We start from the raw sequence: 20,296 nt of genomic DNA, 5'->3' as shown, positions 1-20,296 counted from the left end.
AAACCGGTTCCAGAACGGGCAATTGACAAGGTTGGGTTCTTGGTCTTCCTCATATGGGTTGCGGCGACGCCTGTCCCAGAATTCCTTGCTAGTCATTTCAGTCACCTTCTTGCCACTTGGCTTCGGCCTGTTGGCAGTCTTCTTCTTGAGAGGAGGATTGGCACTTGAGGAAGCACCCACTGGCGATGGTGGAGCACTGGAAGAACCACCTGCAGCCTCATATGTGCGGTACCGCTTTGACGTTGAACGCCCGGGGTTGACACGGCGGACTTGCTGCTCAGGATGTTCATCACCTGGAACCAAACATACGGACACACGAAACAACCAGAAGGAACGATCAAAACCAAATAAACATAACAAATATGGATCAACATGTGGTAGGAAATGATGGAACTGGGCATCCGGCGGTAGTACCGTGCCTGCACAGTGGCAGTACCGCACCAGTGGTAGTACCGCGCCTCCACAGCGGCAGTACCGCTCCAGCGGTAGTACCGCGCCAGATGGGCGGTAGTACCGCCCGAGACGGGGCACAGAGGATTCCTACTGCCGTGGTCAGATCCGGCACTACCGGGGATGCCAAATTCAAAAATAAACCTACCAAACATCAATCCAAAGAGTCTAGTTGCCTTCTCCAACCTACTCAAGCCTAGATTTGGCCAAAAATCTAGAGATGCAACCACTATTGCCCCTAAAACGCGAGATCTGAAAGCTAGACAAGAAGAGAAGAGGAACGGGGGCAATACCGGCATCCATGGCAAGAGGACGAGGTGGGGATCGACTCCACCGAAGGAAATGGAGAGGAACGGTCCGAAGACGGAGGGCCGCTGGAGCCCTCCCGCGGCGAGATGGCGCTGGAGAGAGAGGAAGAGGAACGAGGGGACGAAGCAAATGGGTATGGGGGAGGAAACCACCCCTGCCCACGACTTAACCCCCTGGCCCCGCCCCTCAGCGGTAGTACCGTGGTGATGGGCGGTAGTACCGCTCAGCGGTAGTACCGTGGTGATGGGCGGTAGTACCGCTCCAGTGGTAGTACCGCGCCTTCACAATGGCAGTACCGCCCAGCGCAACTCAAAACAAGACTCAACACCTATGGCACAAAAGGAAAAGAAGGGAAACGATGGCAAGAGAAGAAAACCAACACAAAGCAACAAGAGCACCAGCACGAGAACAAGACCCACACACCTCTACACGAGAGGGTGGTGGCCGAGGCCACCTATGTTTGAGTCAATTGGTATGGCACCGCGAAGAATTATCCTTGGGCCCATGACCAAAACTCGTCTTTGAAGCACAAGTACCATCAAAAATGGCTAATGTGAAAGAGTGAGATTAGTTTATGCATTATGGGGGGAGGAAGAGTTCATTGAGAGAACAACACTCCCCCTATGTCCATGCCTACACCTAGACAAGAATGCATGATGAATGTGAGGGTTGTGCAAAGGTTCAAACCACATTGCTCGAATCAATGATATTTAGCTCATGCCTTAACTCGCGAAATCTTGCTTCATCCAATGGCTTCGTGAAAATATCTGCAAGGTTATCATGAGTGTTGACATAGCTGAGCTCGATCTCCCCTCGCCTAATATGATCCCGGATGAAGTGATACCGAATCTCCATATGCTTCGTCTTGAAGTGTTGCACCGGGTTGAGAGAAATCTTGATGGCACTTTCATTGTCACACCAAAGAGGCACTTTGTCACAAATGACACCGTAATCCTTTAAAGTTTGCCTCATCCATAAGAGTTGTGCACAACAACTCCCGGCCGCCACATACTCCGCCTCGGTGGACGAGAGAGACACACAACTTTGCTTTTTAGAAGACCAACTTACCAAAGAGCAACCAAGAAATTGGCACCCTCCGGAAGTGGACTTCCTATCCACTTTGTCTCCCGCCCAATCGGAGTCCGAATAACCTACAAGCTTGAAGTTTGCTCCTCTTGGGTACCATAAGCCAAAGTTTGGGGTATGAGCCAAATATCGAAAGATTCGCTTGACCGCCACAAAGTGGCTTTCCTTAGGTGCGGCTTGAAACCGTGCACAAATTCCCACACTCAACATGATATCCAGTCTAGATGCACAAAGGTAAAGCAAGGATCCAATCATGGAGCGATATACCTTTTGATCCACGGCTTTACCATTGGGATCAATGTCAAGTTGGCACTTGGTGGGCATTGGAGTGGAAGCCGGCTTGACATCACTTAGCTTGAATCTCTTTAGCATGTCTTGAGTGTATTTGGCTTGGTTGATGAAGGTTCCTTCTCTTCTTTGTTTGATTTCGAATCCGAGAAAGAACTTCAACTCTCCCATCATAGACATCTTGAACTTTGAGGTCATGAGAGCGGCAAATTCTTCATTGAAGGCTTTGTTAGGGGAACCAAAAATAATATCATCAACATATAGTTGGCACACAAACAACTCCCCTTTGACCTTCTTAGTAAAAAGAGTGGGGTCGATTTTCCCGATTTCGAATCCACGATCTTGTAACAACTCCGTAAGATGCTCATACCACGCACGTGGGGCTTGTTTAAGGCCATAGAGCGCCTTGTGGAGTTGATACACATGATCGGGGAAATAGGGATCTTCGAACCCGGGGGGTTGTTTGACATACACCAACTCATTTATGGGACCATTAAGAAAAGCACTCTTCACATCCATTTGTTGCAACGTGAAATTATTATGAGAAGCATAAGCAATCAACAAACGAATAGATTCAAGGCGAGCGACGGGGGCAAAGGTTTCACCGTAGTCGATACCCTCGACTTGGGAGTAGCCTTGTGCCACCAAACGAGCCTTGTTGCGAACAATGATCCCATGAGCATCTTGCTTGTTCTTGAATATCCACTTGGTTCCTATGACATTATGGTTCCCGGTTGGCCTTGGCACTAATTTCCACACTTGGTTATGTTCGAAGTTGTTGAGTTCTTCGTGCATGGCATTGAGCCAATCTGGGTCCTCGAGCGCTTCATAAACCTTTTGGGGTTCGACACAAGAAACAAACGCATGATGTTCACAATAGTTTGTTAATTGTCTATGAGTGCTTACCCCCTTTCTTAGGCTTCCAACCACATTATCCATGAGATGACCTTTGGTGGTGAGCTTGGAAGCGATCTTAGCGGCACAACGCTCCAATTCCTCCTCGGAAGAGAAACGAGGAGGGGTTACTTGATCATCTTGAGCGTCGTCTTGAGCTTGTCCTTGATCTTGAACTTGCTCGAGGGGGAGAACTTGACCTTGGGCATCATTTGGTGGATCACCACCATCTCGAGGTTGATCTTGCCCTTGATCTTGTTCATGAGGTTGAGAGCCTTCACTTTGTTCTTCGGAAGCGTGTGGGTCTTGAGTTGGTGATGGCTCCACTTGAGTGGAGCATTGTCCTTCTCCTTCGGCCACAAGGGGTTCCTCAATGGGTAGGATATAACCAACACCCATTCTTCTTATGGCTTGGGGAGGAATTTCATCACCTACATCACAAGTACCACTTTGCTCCACTTGGGAGCCGTTATTCTCATCAAACTCCACGTTACACGTCTCCTCAATAAGTCCCGTGGACTTATTGAGAACACGGTAAGCATGGGAGTTTGTAGCATAACCAACAAATATGCCCTCATGAGCTCTAGACTCAAATTTAGACAAACGAACACCTTTCTTGAGAATGAAACACTTACACCCGAACATCCGAAAGTACTTGAGATTGGGCTTGTTACCGGTGAGTATCTCATATGGAGTCTTGTTCAATCCTTTGCGGAGATAGAGCCGATTTGAAGCATGACACGCGGTGTCGATGGCTTCGGCCCAAAAGTTGTATGGAGACTTGAACTCCGCCATCATTGTCCTTGCCACATCCATCAACGTCCGGTTCTTCCTCTCCGCAACACCATTTTGTTGAGGGGTGTAAGGTGCGGAATATTGATGCTTGATCCCCTCATCACTAAGAAACTCATCCAAGGTGTAGTTTTTGAACTCGGTGCCGTTGTCACTTCTTATTGTCAAGATCTTTGCATTGTGTTGACGTTGGGCTTCATTTGCAAAGTCAATGACGGTTTGTTGGGTCTCACTCTTCCTCTTGAAGAAATACACCCAAGTGTATCTTGAATAGTCATCCACAATTACCAAGCAATACTTTCTACCCCCAAGACTATCAAAGGATGGAGGCCCAAAGAGATCCAAATGAAGGAGCTCCAAAGGCCTCTTCGAGTAAATGCGAGTCGTGGGAGGGTGAGCCTTCTCATGAAGCTTTCCTTCGATACAAGCACTGCAAGCACGATCTTTAGCAAAACTAACATTCGTTAGTCCACGGACATGGTCCCCCTTGAGAAGACTTTGCAAAGATCTCATATTGACATGGGCTAAACGGCAATGCCAAAGCCATCCCACGTCAACTTTAGCCATTAGGCATGTCGCAGTCTTAGTGGGTCGCTCCGAAAAGTTAATCACATAGAGACCGTTCTCGACATGCCCAACAAAGACTACTTTAAGAGTCTTTCTCCACAAGAGGGCCACGGTATCAATATCAAAGAAAGTGGAAAAGCCCATGGTAGCAAGTTGACGAACGGAAAGTAAATTGTATGCAAGGGACTCAACTAGCATGACCTTCTCGATCGTGAGATCATGAGAAATGACAACTTTGTCGAGTCCCAATACCTTAGAAGACGAGGCATCACCCCACTCGACATTGGTGGGCATAGATGGAATCTTGTGCACGTCCACCACCAAGTCCTTGCTTCCGGTCATATGATTTGTAGCTCCACTGTCGAGCAACCATGATCCCCCACCGGAAGCAAACACCTACAAGAGATCAATGCTTGGTTTTAGGTACCCATTTTGTAATGGGTCCTTTGATGTTAGTAACAAGGGTCTTAGGAACCCAAATGGACCACTCAATATACTCATGAGGAGAACCAACAAATTTGGCATAAACATGCCCATCACTTGCACGGTATAACACATAAGAAGGATTAAAGTCGCCGGCTTTGTTGGATGGGGTGGTATTTCCCTTCTTGACACCATCACCCTTCGCATTGTTCTTCTTCTCCTTGGAAGCACCCTCTCCCTAATTCACAAAAGTTTGCTTGAGAGGAGGAGGTCGTTTTGTCTTGTCATTCTTCTTCTTGTTCTTGGGCTTGGGTGCGAACCCAATCCCCTCCTTGGCCACAACTTCCTTTTGGTTTCTCAAAAGGTCGTTGAGGTTCTTCTCACCTTGTATGCATGATATAAGGCCTTTCTCAAGTTGCTCCTTCAACTTAGCATTCTCCTCAACAAGATGCACATGCTCACAACAAGGGTTAGTAGCATTTGCATTATCAATTAGCACCATATGAGGAAAGGTGGCTTTCTCCTTAGTTAGCTTTACTTGGAGTTGATCATGAGACTCCTTGAGGCTAGCATGAACGCCCTTCAAGACTTTGTGAGCCTTGTCGAGAATGTCAAACTCCTCTTTAAGTCTAGCAAGATCAACCCCAAGTTTTGCCTTCTCGGAGTTTAGCACACGAGACACAACAAGAGCATGATCAAGATCTTTCTTTAACTTAGCATGATCATCGTTGTATGACTCCTCAAGAGCCAAACGAAGACCACGCTCTTCGTCAAGAGCATTGGAAAGATCTGAAATCTCATCGGCATAGTCACGACTATGCCCCTCCATCTTAGAGATGGTATCTTCGTGAGCCTCGATCATGTCATTGGCTTCACCAAGTTGTTCCAAGAGAGCAACGAAGTGCTTCTTGGATTTACCCTTGAGTTTACCCATAAAGATCTCAAACTCATTTTCCTCCACATTTGTCCCCTCATGTTCATCAATGCTATCCGTCGAAAAAGGATGATTAATGATGGTAGTTTTGATGTTGGAGGTTACCTTATTGGTGGCTTTCGCCATGAGGCACTTGGCGGTGATGTTCTCATTGGGTGAGTCGAAGAGAGACACCCGTGGAGTCTTCGCAATGGCAACGGAGGCCATGGCAACCGACTCACCATCTTCATCATCGTCATCATCCTCATTGTACTCTTCTTGTACCACCAATGCCTTGGGAGGAGTCTTCTTGGTGAAGTTGCTCTTGTTGGGGAACGACTTGGCCTTGTCCTTTCTAATGTGCTTGCCACCATTGTCTTCCCTCTTCTCGTAAGGGCACTCCGCAACAAAGTGGCTCACATTACCACAATTGAAGCAAGTCCTCACTCGTTGCTTGCCCTTTGCGCCACTTGAATTGCTCTTGTTGAAGTTTGGCCTTGTGTTCTTCTTGCTCCAAAATTGCCTTGAAGCAAGAGCCATGTGTTCATGATAGGCATACTTCATATCTTCGAGGTTGCCCTCCTCTTCTTCCTCTTCATCCTCTTCCTCCATACTAGCCTTGGCCCTTAGAGCAAGGTTGGGCTTCTTTACTCTTTGAGAGCGAAGAACCGCATTGTCGGCGGTCTTGTCCAAGATGCTCATAGCAACAAACTCATCCAACACTTCACTTGATGACAAGGTGTGGAAGTCCGGCCTTTGACGAATTACGGAGGACATGGCTTTGTGGTAGGGCATCATTGCCTTGAGGAATTTGTGCTTGATCCAATTGTCATCCGTGTCCTTACTTCCATGATCTCGGAGAGAGACCGCAAGTTTGGTTACTCTCCGAAAAAGCTCACGAGGTTCTTCATCTTCTTTCATTGCAAACTCGTCGGCTTCATCTTGCACCACTTCATAGTTGGAGCGTTGAATGCTTGCGCTTCCCCGATAGAGGGAAACAACTTGGAGCCAAGCATCTTTGGCCACGGTGTAAGGCCGGAGATGAGGAAGATCTTCGGGTGGGATTGCTTCTTGGATGATGAAGAGAGCATTCTCATTGAATAGATGATCCACAACTTCTCTAGGAGTGAAGTTACTTCAGTCATGCGGATAGAAGCCTTCTTCAATGATTCTCCAAAGGTTAGTGTTCACATGATTTAAATGACGCTTAAAACGATAGACCCAAGAATCAAAATCTACATTCTTCTCAATCTTAGGGGCCGGACCGGCATGATTCAAATGAGTGGAAGGGAGCGGTCCACCATAGACAGGTGGAGGTTCCACATGGGCAAAGTCGCCCGTCCCATTTTTACCACTAGAAGAAGGAGCTTTCTCGCTAGTAGCTTCCCCCTTGTCGGAGGTAGCATCCGCCACCTTGTTAGCGGGATCACCCACTTTCAACGGTGCGGTGGAAAGTTTAAGCCCTTCTAAGAATTTATTAAACATGCTTTTGACCTTGGTCGTCATGGTGGTTTTCAATGTGTCTAACGCCACATTGAATTCCTCACGAGAGACCGCGGTTCCCCCATCTCCCGTAGACGAGACCGGATTCACACCGGAGTGCTCCTCCACACCGTCTACGACGTCAACCATACTCTTCGGACGGTAAAGTCCTTAATAAAGAGACGAGGCTCTGATACCAATTGAAAGGATCGATATAGTTGACTAGAGGTGGGGCGAATAGGCAACTAACAATTTTTAGCTTTTCTTTACCAAATTAAACTTTTGCATCAAAATAGGTTATCTAGATATGCAACTAAGTGGGCAACCTATATGATGCAATGACAACAAGCATGCAAGCAAATAAGAGATATAACACTAGTAAACTTGTGAAAGTAAAGGGACGAGATAACCAATAGTGGAGCCGGTGAAGACGAGGATGTGTTACCGAAGTTCCTTCCTTTTGAGGGGAAGTACGTCTCCATTGTAGCGGTGTGGAGGCACAATGCTCCCCAAGAAGCCACTAGGGCCACCGTATTCTCCTCACGCCCTCACACAATGCGAGATGCCGTGATTCCACTATTGGTGCCCTTGAAGGCGGCGACCGGACCTTTACAAACAAGGTTGGGGAAATCTCCACAACTTAATTGGAGGCTCCCAACGACACCACAAAGCTTCACCACAATGGACTATGGCTCCGCGGTGACCTCAACCGTCTAGGGTGCTCAAACACCCAAGAGTAACAAGATCCGCTAGGGATAAGTGGGGGGAATCAAATTTCTCTTGGTGAAAGTGTAGATCGTGGTCTTCTCAACCAATCCCAAGCAAATCAACAAGTTTGATTGGCTAGGGAGAGAGATCGGGCGAAAATGGAGCTAGGAGCAACAATGGAGCTTTTGGGGGAAGAGGTGAGTCAACTTTGCGGAAGAAGACCTCCTTATATAGTGGGGGGAACAAACCAACCGTTACCCCCCACACCAGCCCCACAGAGAGCGGTACTACCGCAGGAGGCAGCGGTACTACCGCTGATCACAACAGTATTATCGCTCCCCCGGGCTGTACTACCGCGGTGGTCAGGGCGGTACTACCGCATATGAGCGGTACTACGGCCCCCCACTGCCGCGACTAGTTCCGTAAAACCCGACACGAAAAAAGACCCCTCGAATCGAGGCGGTACTAGCACGAGACCGTAGTGGTACTACGGCTGGGGGCTACCAGCGGTACTACCGCTCCTAGAGCGGTACTACCGCTTGTAGCCATAAGCGGTACTACCGCTCTGGCCCGCGGTACTACCGCTGGGACCAGAGAAGGCACACTCAGAAGGGGAACAAGCCCATCATAGAAGCGGAAAGGCTCGGAGGGGGGAAAAGGAAGTGTACATGATGATTCCACCCTAGCCTTTCCAAAGCGGACCCCCTCTTGATAGTACGGTGATCCCTATGAAACTAGTCCACCAAACTAATTCGAAAGGACTACACCGTCTTCGCTTCAAGCTTCCGAGGGGAGGGAATCGTCTCGTGCCAAAAGGATGAATCTCTGAAAACACTCAATGCACATGATTAGTCCGCAAAAGTATTGTCATCAATCACCAAAACATCTTAGGGACAAATATGCCCTTACAGTAGGGAAGGTGTTTCTTAGGGTTTTCAGAACAACAAGTAAAATCATATATTTCACATAAATTCCAAGCATAGCATTGCAAACGATGAATTTGATCCAATAAAAGTTTCCCTTTTTGAGATAAGCGGTGGCACATAACAAGCATGCTCATCTAAAGATTTGCCCTCAACTAAGCTAGTTGGGGTTTCAGCACGAGCACATAGGGATCGAAGATGGTCCAAGTAAAAAGCTTCAGGAGTGTGATAGATTTTGAGTGGTTCTTCAACCATTGGTGTAGTAGGTACAACTATTTTTTTGGTATTTTGCATTTCCTACCCATAACTGAAGATAGAAAACAAGAGCACAAAATAAAAACTACTTAGTGATAAAGCAAACAAGCACACACGAGAATATTCACCCCATGCTATAACTCCCCGGCAACGGCGCCAGAAAAAGGTCTTGATAACCCACAAGTATAGGGGATCAATTGTAGCCACTTTCGATAAGTAAGAGTGTCGAACCCAACGAGGAGCTAAAGGTAGAACAAATATTCCCTCAAGTTCTATCGACCACCGATACAACTCTACGCATGCTTAACGTTCGCTTTACCTAAAACAAGTATGAAACTAGAAGTACTTTGTAGGTGTTGTTGGATAGGTTTGCAAGAATATAAAGAGCACGTAAATAAAACTAGGGGCTGTTTAGGTAAATAAGCAATAAAGTTAGTATAGCGAGTGTGGAAAAGTGGTGGTAGGAGTTGCGAAATTGTCCCTAAGCAATTGATTACTTTACTAGACCGATAGCAAGTTTTATGTGGGAGAGGCCACTGCTAGCATGTCATCCCTGACTTGGAATTCTATGAACTTATGATTGGAACTATTAGCAAGCATCCGCAACTACTAACGTTCATTAAGGTAAAACCCAACCATAGCATTAAGATATATTGGCCCCCCTTCAATCCCGTATGCATCAATTTCTATGCTAGGTTGAAGCTTCTGTCACTCTTGCCCTCCAATACATAGTCCTATCAACATACAACTAACCCTATGGTGTGATCCACGCGCGCGCTCATATGATGGGCACCAAAGTACAGCAACATAACCACAAGCAAATTAAACCAATCATAGCAATTCACCAATTACCGGTAGGACAACGAAAATCTACTCGGACATCATAGGATGGCAACACATCATTGGATAATAATATGAAGCATAAAGCACCATGTTCAAGTAGAGGGTACAGCGGGTTGCGGGAGAGTGGACCACTGTAGATAGATGGGGGAAGGTGATGAAGATGTTGGTGAAGATGACAGAGGTGTTGGTGTAGATTGCGGTGATGATGATGGCCCCGGTGGCGTTCCGGCGCCACCGGGAGAGAGGGGGAGAGCCCCCCTTCTTCTTCTTGTTCCTTGACCTTCTCCCTAGATGGGAGAAGGGTTTACCCTCTGGTCCTTGGCTTCCATGGCATGGGAGGGGCGAGAGCCCCTCCGAGATTGGATCTGTCTCTCTCTGTTTCTGTGTTTCCCGATTCTGCCCTTTCATCATTTCTTATATTCCCGGAGATCCGTAACTCCGATTGGGCTGAAATTTGGACACGATTTTTATCCAGATATTGGCTTTCTTGCAGCGAAAGAAGGGCACCAAGCGCCTTACGGGGTGGCCACGAGGGCCCAGGGCGCGCCTGACCCCCTGGGGCGCGCCCCTCACCCTCGTGGGCCCCTCGGTCATCGTCTCGCGTTGATTCCACTTCCCAAAATTCACATATATTCCAAAAAAATCTCCTTCAGTTTTTATCCTGTTTGGACTCCGTTGGATATGGATTTTCTGTGAAACAAAAAACATGCAACAAACAGGAACTAGCTATGGGCACTGGATCAATATGTTAGTCCCAAAAATAGTATAAAAAGTTGCCAAAAGTATATGAAAGTTGTATAATATTGGCATGGAACAATAAAAAATTATAGATACGACGGAGATGTATCAGCGGCATCAGCGGCACTCCTCGGAAGATCTGCAAACGCGTCTGTAGAACTCCACAGTCGTCTGAGTAACGCATACCGCTGACCTCCAAAAATACTCTGCAACAAAAAGACCTTACCAGCAGTTATTTGCTTCGCTTGGTGGATCTCCTCGCGAGCACTTCGGGACTCGACCCTTGCCGCCTTAGCATCTTGGAGAGCTTTGGCTAGTTCGGACGATTGGGCTGAAGCCTTCTCCTCCAAACCCTCGCACTTGAGGATGGCGTCCTTTAGCTCCTATTCGACCTCGGCCACCCGAGCTTCGTGTTGTCGGCGGGCGGCCTGTTCGGTCTTCAGCTCTGCAACCGCTTTGTCAGCGGCTGCCTTGTTTGCATTCCCCTCTTTTTGGGCTTGGGCAAGGGCGCCTTTAAGGGTCTCGACCTCGGCTGCACCAACTGTGCCCATAAACACAAAGCATTTTGTGAGTTTATCTCTGAATATACCTATCATTTATGATATACAACCAAACTTTTAAATACGCATACCTTGCGTCTCATCGAACCGCTTGTTAACGCGGTTGATTTTGTCATCGGCCAACTTCAGTTTCCGATTGAGTTCAAAAACTTCGGCGGCCTGGGCGGTTGCCGCCAACAGGGAGGCCTGTTACAAAATAGACAAGTATGTTAGCTCCTCCTAATACTATGTGGATCCTCTGTCTGGCTTTTTCTTAGAACCAGTCAGACTCTCAGGGGCTACTATCTATGCACAGGTATATTCCTTTATAGGAAAAAAGCGTCTAGAGCATTACGTCGCATACCTCGAAGCCTGTTAGTAGGCTGGTAAAAGCTTCATTCAGTCCGCTCTTGGCGGACTGAACCTTCTCTACCACCGCACCCATCAGGGTGCGGTGCTCCTCCACGATGGAAGCACGTTGCAGTGCTTCCACTAGAGTGTTCGGCGCCTCCAGATCAGTGGAGGTCGCCGATGGAGCTGGCGCTCCCCCTCCTTCGAAGGGGGCTGCTCGCCCGATCCCGGAGTCACATTGGTCTCCGGGAGAGTGTCCGGCTGGGGTCCAGATTGTTGACGGTCCCCACCATCGGTTGCCATAAGGGTAGCCTCCTTTATGTCTTCAGCGGCCGAGGTATTACCCTTGGGCGCCTTCTCGAAAGCCTCACCCGCCCCTCCGCGGCCTGGAGAGGTCCTTCGGGATAACACCTCGGTATCATCCATGATGGTTGGCGAGGGGGCTCATGGCGGTGTCTCGCTCTCTGCCATATCAGGTGGCAGAGAACTCCCCTCCGACAGCGAAGTGTTCGGGAGATCGCGGGGAGGGCTGAAAGATGCATAACATGATAACTAATGTGCTGAAAATAGGAAGACTGAATGATAAATAGTAAGTATCTAAAACAATTACGATTCGGCCAGGGGCTTCGCCCTAGGAGGTTTTTTGGGGACCAGTTTGGCACTGCAGTCCGAACTGTCCTGGAGGGTCATCTTCCCCCTCTTGGTTGCCTTCCCCTGTGGGTCTTCGGTGGCCGCCCTCTTCTTCTTCCTCCCCTTGCGGGGGGAGTCGCTTTCTACCTCCTCCTCCTCTTCCTCTTCCTCGTCTACCTCATGGGAGGAGGGGGCTTCGGTCTCTTCGAACACAGCGTCCGCAGGACTTTGTGGCGGGGGCCGCTCTTGGTTTCCTTGCGCTTCTTCTTCTTCTTGGCCTTCTTCTCCGACGCCTGATAGGGCACCGGGACCAGCATCTCTGTCAGCTGGGGTGTGGCTGGGTCTTTGGGCAGCGGAGCCGGACACTTGATCAGCTCCACCTTTGTCGTCCAGCCCTGTACGAAGAACAGGCAATACATTATATCTGAACATATTTGTCGAATAGGAACTCGGGAAAATCTTGCTTACCGGCGAGGCCGGATTCTCGATGTCGGGACCAATGTCTTCGGTCTTCTTTGGCCACATTTTTTGGGCCTTGAAGAGCAACTTCCAAATGTCTTCATGCGTCGTGCCGAAGAAGTGCTTCAAGGTCCGTGGCTCCTCCGGATTAAACTCCCATATATGAGAGGCCCGGAGCTGGCAAGGGAGGGTCCAGCGGAATAGCGTCACCTGGATCACGTTTGTGAGACTGATGTTTTTGCCTATCATGTTGGTGATGCGCTTTTGCAGCATCTGCACATCCACCGTGGTCCCCCAGTCGAGGCCCTTAGAAGTTCAGGAAGTGAGACTGGTGGGGGCCTGGATATGAGAACGTGTGTGGCTGCCTAGTTGGCATTGCGGGGTTCGGTGATGTAGAACCACTCCTGCTGCTACACCTTGACCGTCTCCACGAATGCCCCTTTGGGCCATACGATGTTGGGGAGTTTGCTCACCATGACTCCGCCACAGTTCGCGTGCTGCCCATCGATCACCTTCGGCTTTACATTAAAAACCTTGAGCCACAAGCCGAAGTGTGGTGGGATGCGGAGGAGAGCCTCGCACACGACGATAAACGCCGATATGTGGAGGAAAGAGTTTGGGGCTAGATCATGGAAATCCAGCCCATAATAAAACATGAGGCCGCGGACGAAGGGGTGAAGAGGGAACCCTAGCCCGCAGAGGAAGTGGGGTATGAACACTACTCTCTCGCCGGGCTCCGGGGTAGGCGTGACCCGACCCTTGTTGGGGAGCTTGTGCGCAATGTTCGCAGACAGGTACCCCACGCCCCGGAGCTCCTCGACGTCCTTCTCAGTGACGGAGGAGGCCTTCCACTTGCCCTTAGACCCAGATCCGGACATGACTAGGGAGGTTGGTGGCGGTGGGAAAGATTCTGGGCGTTGGAGCACAGAGGAAGGGAAGGCAAGAGCTAGGAGAAAGGCATGGGAGAAAAAGAAGGGATCTTTATCCTCTTATATAGGCGGTGAAATACCAAACGCCCCCCCCCCCTCAAGCCTTAAAACTCGCCAGTTCCCGACGAGATCGTGCGAATGGCATGGTTGGATTACCCAAAAACTATATTGATGAGGATCCTGTAATGGGCGGGCACGGTCTCTATTTTGACAAGACGTGCCGATGGAGGCTATGCCTCGAAACCCGAAGCGGGGGGCGTGAAAACGGTTCGAAGTTAATGAGCCAGATATGACGTTTCGCCAAAAAGTTGTCAGTAAAGAGACACTGTTTTGTTTGGATATCTTGCCTTCGTGGCTAAGGGCTGTAACAATTGTACAGAGTCGGATACAGTTCATTTGTTCAGGGAACTGTTTTAAAGTATTCGGGAGGAGGAACCCGCCTTGCAATGCTGAAGACAATCCGCGTGCCGAACGCATCGTCATCGAAGACTGGTTCAGGGGCTACTGAGGGAGTCCTGGATTAAGGGGTCCTCGGGTGTCCTGGTTATTCGATATGGGCCGGACTGATGGGCCGTGGAGATACAAGCAAAAGACTTTCCCCCGTGTCTGGATGGGACTCCCCTATGCGTGGATGGCAAGATTAGTGTCCGGATATGTTATTTCCTTCCCCCACAAACCGACTCTGTACAACCCTAGGCCCCTCCGGTGTGTATATAAACCGGAGGGTTTAGTCTGTAGAGGCTATCATAATTCTTATAGGCTAGACAGCTAGGGTTTAGCCATTACGATCTCGAGGTGGATCAACTCTTGTAACCCATATACTCATCAAATACAATCAAGCAGGACGTAGGGTTTTACCTCCATTAAGAGGGCCCGAACGTGGGTACACATCGTGTCCCACTTGTCCCTTGTTACCATCAATCCTCAGACGCACAGTTCGGGACCCCTAACCGAGATCGGCCGGTTTTGACACCGACAGTGGGCCCTCGGGCGCGGCAGCAGGTTGGAGCAGCGGGGAGGATGCATCCCTCATGGCCCTAGTGATCTTCGCGCAAAGTCACCGTTCTACTTGCGATCGGTCCTCTTTGATTTCGCCATCGGCGAGCTCGGGACTTCTCCTTCGAAGTAAAAGAAGGACTGGCGTATATGATGCCCTTTGGACACCTTGATTGGATTGGGACGGTTGAGTACACCCGCAACATCAGCATAACTAGCTTCACCGGGGTATTACGAAGCTCCGTTTTTTGTTGACACCTCGGGACATGTCTGCACCAAGATTTCCAAGGATCAACACATGCGGAGAATGCCATGGCGTGATTAGAGGAACTGCAAGTGACGAAGGCAGGGTCTTGAATGCGATGAAGACTTTGCTTCACATGCAGTTGTCCAGACTTGGCTGCGGGATATGTTCCCGTCCAAACCAGACATGAGTTCCTGTGAGCCTGGTGGTACGAGACTTCTAGTAGTGGACTCCGCAACTGGGGGCGACAGCATTGGAGGACTTCTTTGTTGGTGGTGCTCCTTTGGGTACCGAGTCGTGGTTTTCAGGGTGAAAACCCAAGGTCTGGCCTTTATTGGTTGTGCCTGGCAGCGACCTTGTTGAAGGCATTGTTTTGGAATCGCGGTCTTTCTCGAGGGTGAATACATACGATCTTTGATCGGGCAACGACAACACTTGTGCATTGTTTCCTTCTTGGAGGCGTTGCTTTTGGAGAACCTTTTTTCTAGTCCGGGTGTTGTGTTTGGTGGTGGTTAGAGTGTTGCTATTGCGGATGATCGATCACCGTGGCAGTTTTTTCCTTGTTTTCCCGTTTCCATTTCCTTTTTGTTGTTCGCATCCTGGATGTTTTTAGACATCTTGTAGGTGCAGAGGCTAGGTGTAATTGATATCTATTTGATATTAATATATTCCCCTTTTCAAAATAATAATAATAATAATAATAATAATAATAATAATAATAATAATAATAATAATAATAGCATGTTCATACGTACTGAGCATCAAAAGGTTCACTTAGTTTAGCTAGCTCTCCCTGGCACTAGCACACCAGCAGAAAGGCTACCAGGCGCCAAAGGGCACGACGCGGCATCGACATGTGTACATACATAAGCAAAAGCACCTGGCGCCTCCTAACTGATCGTTTAGTCAAGTAGTACAACAAAAGCGACAAAGCCCAGCAGGATCTTGGACTGCAGATGCATGTATGTTCTCTAGCTGCACTATAGTTTATTCCTTGGGTTCACCTTCTCTTCGCAGAGAAGCAAACCCAAATAAGTACCATCCTAGCTACCAACGAAAACGACATGTACTATTGCTTGCATCGATCGATCGCCCTTGGCTGGGGTAAAAAACTACAGCTGGGGGCATTGTTGTTAATGCTATCTCGTGACGCCAGCGACCAGGACGTCTGAATATGGCCATGGAATGTAGTTTTCCCCCGGCCGGGAACACGTAGGAGAGCTGGCTGTGTATCTTTGCATCTTTGTCGTCAAATATTCAGACCTCCTCTCCTCCCTACCTATGTGCTGTAGACGCATTGGTTGATCTGACGAATCGTTTATTTCTTGAGAAGAGTGTTGTGGTAACCGATGAATTCAAGTATAAACTGTCTGCAACGGCTTTAGTTTGATATTGGCTTTGCGCTGCTTCCCAGATGCTCGTGTGAATTTTCGTTAGCACACCATACCTCCATTGGCCACGTCGCCGATGGAGACATCTCGGTGCAAAAAGAAAAAAAAAACTGAAATTGTGCGCCGTGTCGACATGCTGTACTACTCCCTGATGCACCATTGTTTCATCAGTAATAAAAGAAGTAAAATACACAGGTGCCCTTTTGGTCAGACAAAGGACACCTCGAATGAACTAAGTATTTTAACGAAGATCGTTTAGAAAAAAATCACAGGGGGGAATACTGTAAACAGAACCTTCATATTTGTCCGGTCATGGAAGTTTCATACGTACTTCGTTGGCACCATTGGAAAATTCAATGCATGCATGCTGCAGCACTGACAGCTTCGCCAATGAGGCAAGTCCAACGTCGCAACAACAAAAGCGACGTCTCCATACATTTTTACGAGTTGGTTGGTACGCACACAGCACTAGCGAATTTGGCCGGCGGCGTACGTATGCACACCGGCAAAGGGGCTCCCTCGCCTCCATATATACACCATCGTTCCCAGAAGAAACATCAAGCAAGCCATCCGCACCCCTCGAGCTCCGGCGGAAGTGCTGCCCGCGCCGTCCATGTCGACGCCGCCGCCGCTGCCTCCTAGCCTCCTCCACATCTGCTGCCTGCACTCACTCTCCATCGTCCTCCTCCACTTCCTCTACGTGATCTCCTGATCCGCCCCCCTCTCCTCATCCAAAGTATAGTAGTGGTAGTAGTGTGTTTCCTTTCCTTCTACGTTCTTGTTTCCGTACCTTCTTCTTCCTCCGGCTTGCAAGTAAGTGCTACGTTCTCCACCGCTCCTGGTACACTGGTACTTCTAGGAGCGGGAATTGCGTGCTCTGGTGTGTTTCTGCGTGATACTCTACAACAAATGGAGATGATTCCGCCGGCTGCGGCGGCGGCGGCGCCACCACGCCGTGGCGGCGCGGTCACCGAGGAGGAGCGGCAGCGCAAACGGAAGACCTCCAACCGCCTCTCGGCGCAGAGATCTCGCGTTAAGAGGCAGCAGCGCGAGGACAATCTGGCCGCGCGCGTGGCCCAGCTCTCGATCGACAACGAGGCCATGCGTGTCACCACCGGCCTCGTGCAGCAGCAATGCAGCCTGGTCGAGCAGCAGAACCGTGTGCTCTTCGCAGACGCTCGTTGCCTCTACAGCCTTCTCCAGCAGCAAAACTCCCAACTCCGCTTGCTCGGGCAGATCACCGGCGTTCCGATGGACGTGCAGGAAATCCCCGTCCACCTCACACAGCTGTACGGCGGCCTGCAGACGCCACCGGCGCCGCCCCTATCCTTCCCGCCGGAGATTCAGATGATGTTCCAGCCGGAGCAGCTCGATGATATCATGGACGATGCAGGGAGTCTCCCGTGGCTCTGACTCGGGAGCGTATTATCATATTGTGTGTGATGCGTGTTCGTGTGGTGCTAGTAGTGTGATGATGTGAGCTATGGCGTTGCTGCGACTGTTGACTTGCCCTACTTTTGTTTTGGCACTACGTGAGTTTCTTGTGAACTTGTACGTGTAGTACACAAGAGTGTGATGTGTTGCTCTATACTACAATATTTGAATAAATAAGTCAAGTTTGTGAAGTTGTGTTGTTGCGCCTGGAATATAACTGAGATGTGTATCTAGCAGATCTCGCAAATATCTACAGAAAGCCAGTGAGCTATCATTTCTTAATCGCCTTCGCTAGTGCATCATTCTCCAGTAGTTATTAGTACTTGGATCTTTTGAAGGCTCGGTCAAATTTTGCCATCGTCCAATAGCAGATCAACTGACACTCCGTTTGATAAAAAAAAAATACTGACACTCCTCTTTGTTCAGATTCGCAAACACCACTGCATTCTCAAATCATGAAGAAGAAAAAAAAGTGGAGACGTTGCCGTGGTTCGTTGCACACAAACGAACAAATTAACGCCTGGTGGTCGCTGCCATCTGATACGGCTGATACGGACGCCGACGCAACCGATGCTGAGTTGCTGATCGCGAAGTGCTTATACACCTTAAACAAAGCAGCGACACTCGAGCGTGACTAGACGTCGATGCGTGAGTGCGTGAGCGCGATGCGGACCGCCAGACTTCGCCGTCTCCTGGCTTGTCGTCACAGCGGGCGCCTCGACGCCGGGCAGACGGCATGCATCGCTATTCACGGACCAGCCGGGAGGCTTTAATTTGCCTCCGTCGACTTCACCATGCACGACGGCGATGGTGGTTTGTTTGTCACCTGGTTTCATCCACTCCATCTGCCGAGCTTTCAGTAAAGAGATTTTTTTTGGGTACATCGTACTACACAAAATAATGGGTAGTATATAGTTGATCCTACGGTCCGCTCGGAATTTGGCCAAGTGTGGATTGGTAATTTCCTATATGGGATATATTTATTTCCATGTTTGATTCATAATGATATACACAAACAATCCCCCAAAAAAGAAAAGTAAAATACACAGTATCCCACAATAGCGACGTGATTAGCAGAAAAATACCACTTAATGAAACATTGCACATGCACCGTGCCGAAAAAATGGATGTGGCAAAAAACACTGAACCGTTTTTTGAACAGAATTTGACGTGCCAAACCACGCATGCGCCAGCGCGGCGCCTAACGGCCGTCTGACCAGCGCGGTCGGATCATGCTTCCCTACAAGGAAATAGGGCTAGCCGCCAGCTCACTCAACTCACTCTCTCTACCAGTTTGCTCACTCACTCAAGCTCGTGCCCATCTCCAACTCTCTCGCCTCTGTGCTGTCATCGACGCCGCTCAATGTACTGCCCCAATAATCATGCTACAATAATCTCATGTTAATGATGTTGTGTCATCGCCTTTTTCTAAGCCAAGTTGCCACTTGATGAAAATTCAAAGCCAAATTTAATTTCCTTTTCGAAAAAAATTCAAATTTAATTTGAAGTCAAAATTAATATTTATTCAAACAGTAAAACTAAAATGTTCGCATTATTCCATAAATTCCCCTGATCATTTGTCATGATGATGCCAACATCATTTGAAATATTTAAATGCCCTTAACCCATTTAAAATAGTGCCAATAACATTAAATTGTGTCATTTCAATTTAAATAAATATTTGAACAATTCAGAATAAATTGACACTTGTTGTGCTAGCTCCAATCACTGCCTAGTATTTATGTACTAGATTTTAAGTTCAACACAAATCATTTGCTAATGATAAAAATGCAACACAACGAAAGAAGTACAAAACAGAAAATGGAAAAGAAAAATTCTAAAAGACTTACTATGCTATTGGGCCATAAGTGGCCACAGTGCATCCGGCACAGCCTAGCCGCTCCTCTCCTTCCATCTCCAGCTACAGGAGAGGGCAGGGCAGCCGTGGCGCCATCTCCATGGTCGGCGCCACACGTCGAGCATCCCCGACTCCCCCTGCCCTATATAGCCGCGCCGACAACCCTCGGGACAACCCTAATCCCCCATTCCCCTCGCTCACCTCTCTTCCCCTCGATTTCGTCCGCGCCCAAATGCAACCGTTGTCGCGCCGCCACCGTCCCCGTGGCCAGAGTCGTCCTCGAGGTGCGCACGGATGTCCAGCAGCTTCCCGCGCTCTTCTTTATCCACCACGCCCACCGGATCAAGCAGGACTACGCCGAGTTGCCGCCATTGACTCGCTCCTCTACCTCGGATGTCGTCCACCATTGTCATCGATCTGCTCCACCCCGAGCCCCACCGGCTTCACCGAGTCCTCCACGAGCTCTGATGTGAGCTTCCTTTGGTTTCCTCTCTGTTTGCGGCGTCGACCTCGTCCTCTAGCTGTCGCCGCGCCCGTTGTAACCGAGCTCCACCGTCGCTTCGTGCTCACCCGGCCTCGCCAGCCTGCATGTAGCCACGCTCGCCGGTGCTCATGTCATCGTTCTTATTGCATTACTCCGTTTCTCCATGAACTTAATACACTAGATGCATGCTGGATAACGATCGATGTGTGGAGTAATAGTAGTAGATGCAGAATCGTTCCGGTCTACTAATCTTGGATGTGATGCCTATATACATGATCGTTGCCTTGGATATCGTCATGATTATTTGCTT

The 20,296-nt window shown here is 48.9% G+C and overlaps 1 protein-coding gene across 1 annotated transcript; it reads left to right on the top strand.

Moving 5' to 3' along the window:
• Positions 1-16,743: 16,743 nt before the first annotated feature.
• LOC123099969 (ocs element-binding factor 1-like) lies at positions 16,744-17,835 on the top strand. The gene has a single exon (XM_044521979.1). It carries the CDS (start codon positions 17,120-17,122, stop codon positions 17,621-17,623), a length of 504 nt encoding a protein of 167 aa, XP_044377914.1. The 5' UTR covers positions 16,744-17,119; the 3' UTR covers positions 17,624-17,835.
• The last annotated feature ends 2,461 nt before the right edge of the window (positions 17,836-20,296 follow it).

The sequence above is a fragment of the Triticum aestivum genome, chromosome 4D (genome assembly GCF_018294505.1).
Source record: "Triticum aestivum cultivar Chinese Spring chromosome 4D, IWGSC CS RefSeq v2.1, whole genome shotgun sequence".
In the NCBI taxonomy this organism is placed as follows: Eukaryota; Viridiplantae; Streptophyta; class Magnoliopsida; order Poales; family Poaceae; genus Triticum; species Triticum aestivum.
Note: the sequence above shows the minus strand (reverse complement) of the source record. Positions and strands in the feature narration are given on the sequence as shown.